The sequence below is a fragment of the Frankliniella occidentalis genome, unplaced genomic scaffold (genome assembly GCF_000697945.3).
Source record: "Frankliniella occidentalis isolate FOCC.00 unplaced genomic scaffold, Focc_3.1 Scaffold11, whole genome shotgun sequence".
In the NCBI taxonomy this organism is placed as follows: domain Eukaryota; kingdom Metazoa; phylum Arthropoda; class Insecta; order Thysanoptera; family Thripidae; genus Frankliniella; species Frankliniella occidentalis.
In genome coordinates, this window is record NW_026267141.1 from 3,063,406 (window position 1) to 3,068,665 (window position 5,260).

General features: G+C 42.4%; 1 protein-coding gene and 1 long non-coding RNA gene across 2 annotated transcripts; both read left to right on the forward strand.

The window, feature by feature from the left end:
- The first annotated feature begins 984 nt into the window (after positions 1 to 984).
- On the forward strand, positions 985 to 3,185 carry LOC113216760 (sodium/bile acid cotransporter 7). Its single transcript, XM_026436582.2, has 7 exons — positions 985 to 1,179; positions 1,345 to 1,564; positions 1,665 to 1,815; positions 2,006 to 2,249; positions 2,332 to 2,454; positions 2,530 to 2,677; positions 2,785 to 3,185. Exons 1-7 carry the CDS (start codon positions 1,065 to 1,067, stop codon positions 2,801 to 2,803), a joined length of 1,020 nt encoding a protein of 339 aa, XP_026292367.1. The 5' UTR covers positions 985 to 1,064; the 3' UTR covers positions 2,804 to 3,185.
- A 453-nt stretch (positions 3,186 to 3,638) lies between these two features.
- LOC127752361 (uncharacterized) lies at positions 3,639 to 5,077 on the forward strand. The gene is made up of 2 exons (XR_008012333.1): positions 3,639 to 4,498; positions 4,573 to 5,077. It is a non-coding gene; the product is annotated as an uncharacterized LOC127752361 (long non-coding RNA).
- The last annotated feature ends 183 nt before the right edge of the window (positions 5,078 to 5,260 follow it).

Here is a 5,260-nt window from a genome sequence, read left to right on the forward strand (position 1 = left end):
AGAGAGGAGAAAGAGCAAGTTTTGTTTTCTTATTCAATTGCTTTGCAAACAGTAAGGTGCAGCGCAGTCGAGTGTGCGTGTGTGTGTGATAGTGTTACGAGAGCAAGGGACGGAGGAGGGGGGGGGGGTATGTGTCTGCGTGAACGCACTTTCTTCTGTTTGTCGCGCAGTTGGAAATTCGATCTTTAACTGCTTGCTTTGGATTACTCTCCCACATTCCACAAACGAATGCGAGATGCGGAACCACCAGGACCATAGCGCCTCGTGTCCCGCCCGGAGTTGCGTGGACCCGTTGTGTTCCAGTCCAGTAGAACCACTGGGGAACCAATGGGGTTGTGCACCGTTTTTCACCTGCCTGGTAATGTAGACCTACACCTAACATACATACCTGATCTGTGTCTATCGTCTCCTGACCGATTGCGCCTTTACGGCTTGGACGAGGTGGGTTGTGTCGTAGCCCTAACCCACGGTATACTGAACCCCGTGCACGGCACGACGCACTATACGGTGACAGTACGCGGTTGTCTATGCACTGGCTGCAGGGACTGCAGTTGCGGGGCGCAGGCGGCGTAGTGGTGGGGAAGCTGCCACACCAACACTAGAGTCTGAGGACTCTAACCAAACTCACACTACCCGCCCCGCGCCTGTTAGTCTAGCGGGCCTTCTTTTAGTCCCTGCAGCCAGTGTATAGGCAACCCGAGGCAACCCAGCCTGCCTGTGGCGGTCTTAGCCTGGACACCTGGTTTACCTACATACAGGGCCTCATTGAGTGAACGGGTGAACAGGAGTAGGTCACAAGGTACACCAGGACTTGGCGTCTATGTCATGTCCCCATATTGCTCCTTGCAACACCCCGTCCCTCCCAGTGGCGGGAAGCAACTGACCCAGCGCGTAGCGACACCTGCTGGGCAAGAAAAGTACTGAGCGAGAGTGTCGATACTCCGTGCCTCCAGACTGCTGGCTGGCTGTACTCCACGCCACTCGTATGTTGACATGGACATGGTTTTGTTGTTGACAGCTCAGTGGCTCAGGTGGCAGACAAGGGCCGGTGACGTGCGTCTAAAATGCGTCGAAAAACAATCAGACCAGCCGATCTTTTCAGAAAATATTGGTTTTTATTCGGAATTCTTCTGAGCATTTTGTTAGCGTGTCTTGCTCCCAGCCTGGGTGTCACGGGTGGTGAGTTTTTATTATATGGCCAAAAATGTAGGGTTATGTTTTGGGAGAGCCAGTTCTATATTTGTGCATTTTTACGTTTTGCTGTATGGAATTATTTGCTCTGACGATATTTTATTTGTTATTGTTACTGAATTGTAATACTTTTCTGATCACAAAAAATTTCAGGTCCTTTACAGCCAGAGATAACTGTTAAATATGGGGCTATTGCTGTCATATTTTTTATGAGTGGTTTATCGTTAAACATGTCTGACATGAAAAAGGCAGCCTTTCAGTTTAAACTTCATGGATTCATTCAATTATTTACCTTTTTGATTTTCCCTGTCTGTGTTCATTCAATGAATATTTTTCTGAGGATCTTTGGTGTTAATGAATGGGTGTTGAAGGGGTAAGTACTGTATCTGATCTTATTTTAAACTCGTCTCACTCCTATTTTTCTTTCCTGGTTTGTAGCCTATGATTATTTCATTTTCTTTTTTAAAATTCAGACTTATTACTGTCAGTGTGATGCCGCCACCCGTGTCTACTGCTGTCATCTTAACTAAAGCTGTTGGCGGTAATGAGGCAGGAGCTGTGTTCAACTCTGCGCTTGGGAGCTTCCTCGGCATTATTGTCACACCTATAAGCTTATTAGTTTTTGTAAGTACCTCTTAAATTGAAGGTAACTTCAAAACTATTCCTTTGATGGGTTTAGGACACTAGAAAAGCATACAAGTATTCTATATTTACTTCATACTTGAGAAATGCAGAAAATACTGAGTACTTGTGCACATTAATTTTTCTAGAGCACTAGATTGATGTCTACAGTTTAAAATTTTCTTTTTACTAGCTTGGTTCATCTACTGTTGTCCCAATCCGAAGCACTGTGAGCCAGTTAGGGGCAACAGTTGTTTTGCCTCTCTTTGCTGGGCAGGCTGTGCGAGCAGTGGGGATGCTACGTGGCTCAGATTTGCCTGCCTCACAGCTGGGCCAATTTGCACTGCTGTTAATCATTTACACAACCTTTTGTGATGCATTCACAGAGCATGATGCGGGGATGAACCCTGTAGATATACTTGTCACGGTGCTTTTAGGTAATGTTTTTGTACCTCACTGTTAAAATCAAAATTCAAATAAAAACAATAATTTCTACAATTCAATTTTTTTTTTTTACAGTGGTCATTATCCAACTGTCGGTAATGTATTTAGCATGGGTACTTTCTGGGATTTCTAAGGTTTTCAGCTCCTCGGATCGTATTGCTGTTACCTTCTGCTGTTCTCACAAATCTCTTACTTTAGGTACTGTATCCATGCTATGTAGATGCTACAGTTGTGAAAACGAGTTTTAAAATAGTCTAGTTTTTTTTTCCTCAGGGATTCCTATTCTTCGAATATTATTTGCTGGATACTCTCACTTTTCTTCAATATCACTGCCATTGCTGGTTTATCACCCTACGCAGATAATCTTGGGTAGCCTGTTGGTTTCTGAGATGCGTGAATGGCTGCGAACTCATCAGAAAAGGTATCCCTAATCTTCATGTTCCATAATACTTTTGGTTCTTCTTTACTTTCAACATGCAATTCAATTCTGTGTGTAAACATTTCTTATAATAACTTTTATGTTCCCAGATCATATTTACCCCCATGATGGAAATAACAACTAATGCTACCAATTTCTACCAATTTCTTGAAAAATGTTATCCCTTATTTTAAATGTTAACTGTACAAAATAGTAATGAAAGTCTCTATTGTGATCTCATACTAATGCATTTTTCTGTGATATAAGATCTATTGTACTACAATAATGAAATGGTCACTTTTATGCACAATTTTTTAAATGTGTAAAGATGAGTTGTGTTTTTTAGCTGTTTTTAAACTTTGAGTGCATTATTTATATGGAACAAATGAACCACAGCCCTGTTGGTTACCAAGCAATACACAAATGAATTGTCTTCATTTAAATTATGTTTTCTGAGGATAGTTTTGTTATTATTTGACAAATAAATCTTTGATTTTTAACCATTTTAAAAGAGGTTTCATTTTGAAGTTTACAGTTCTGATTCATGTTGAGTGAAAATTATACATATGTAATGAAGAATATTTCCCAAAAATCTGTAACTAGGCTTGAACTTGTAAAAGAAAATTAGTAACTTCAAATCTGCATCTCAGAAAGTTTGAAGTTTACTCCTCAGGACTGTGATTGACAACACAATTTGGTCCGTAAGGCACAGGAGTCCAATTAAGGAATAAACACCAAGCAAAATTTCACCAGGGTCTAGATTTTAAGCAATAAACTGTAATATTTCCTGGGTCAGATTGTCATGATGAATGACATAGATACATGATAACAAAAATGCCTACGTGTCCTGGCAGAGCAACCTCACAAGGAAAACGTTTTTCTCTCGAAGACGTAACTGTGAGGGCAGGGGACGTCCCTATTTGTGGCCACAAAATTGTGGCCACAATGCCGGCGGTCAGAGTCAGCTTAATCCAACCCGACTATAGAATATTCTTTTTCGGGTAATATGAAATCCGATGCCTTCAGGGTGTAAGCAGAAGGCAAGAGGGCCTGCTCTGCATGCATAATCCCCGGATGCATCTGAACTAACACAATGGGGCCCGGGGCCCCCAAACCTAAGGGACAACTTGTGTACTGATTGCCTACCCTCCAGGTGCCCTAAGCCACAACTCGCCGCAAGGGTCACCGTCGCAGTACGAACGATTCCGAATGACAACGCCTGCGGCGCATCGGGTAGGCCTTCCCGCCAAGTTTCTGTGTGCAGATAGTGGCCTACCCTTAGCGCCTGAGCGGCGATATCCCCTGCTACCCCCTGCTCTCGTCAACAGAAGTGGACGCACATACCCTGCAACGAGACTACTACGGGCAACCGGCAACACTTGTTGTTTCGGTAGGCATGGTTGTGCCACGGAGTAACATAGATGGAGCCTCGGCTGTGCCCGGTCCCGGTGTCCGAATGAAAGCGGGACCCGACTTTCGTCCGTGATCCGGAGTCTACGGAGCCTGCCACAGAGGGCGTTGGGAGCGCTATGGCTTGGATTTAGCAGACAGTGTCAACAGCCGGCTCTTGTTCGCTATGTTTTGATCTCCCATTGTATTGTACAATTGCCACACATTCGTTCAATGATACGCCGCTAATTGCATGTCTTGAAGTTGTCACATATCTGCGTTTACTATCGGTCCGATTTTGGCATGGTTTTGGTTGAGAAACCAGAAGAAACGTGAAAGAACTGTCATCAAAAGTGCAATGAGCACAATGAGCAAAATGATCACAGAGTTTGGTGTTAAAGGTTGTTGCAATTTTCTTCTCATTCCATTATTCCTGTAAGTACTGGGAAATGTAACCCTGTGATTTTCTTTTCAATTGTCATTTCAGTACCTTATAATGTTGTTGGTAGGAAATAAAACAGATGTAAACAGTTCAAAGAGAACTGTAGTATTCATAGGCTCTAGAAGTGTCAACAGTAGAAATATATCATATATCATAACAAAGCATAAGAACATTTTGCTACGTCAGGTTAGCCTGCTTTCGGAACCCTTTTTGTGCTTTACGGACCTCTCTTGTACGAAGATTCCACCTTCTCGTTACAAAATGCAGCCTCATAATTAAATAGTGCTTGGTTTGAGCATGAGGAAACATTCTTCTCTGATCTAATTATCTACTTATATATTTATGTATTTATTTCCCACATCTCTTTCTCTATCTAGATTCATCTACATATCGATCCTTGGATTTTATTTGCAGTGACTGGATGTGTCCCCATGCCCCACGACTAAGATGACCAAAACTAAGTACTGTTACCCCACTATAACCATTGTCCAAGTCATATCTCATTTGGTGCCTGAAAAACCCTAGGTTTAGGCAAACCATTCGCCTCTAAATACTTTTGGTACTTCACACTTCCTGACCTACAGCCAGGGACAGAACAAGTAGGCATGGTGGAGTTCCCCGTTGCATTTACCTATACATAAATTTAGAGAGTTGAAACTAAGTCATTGTGAGTACATAAGTACCTATGTATCTAAATTCAAGGATGAAATCTATTAATTAATATTGGTCTCTCGTCAGTTTTCCTGCTTCTTTAT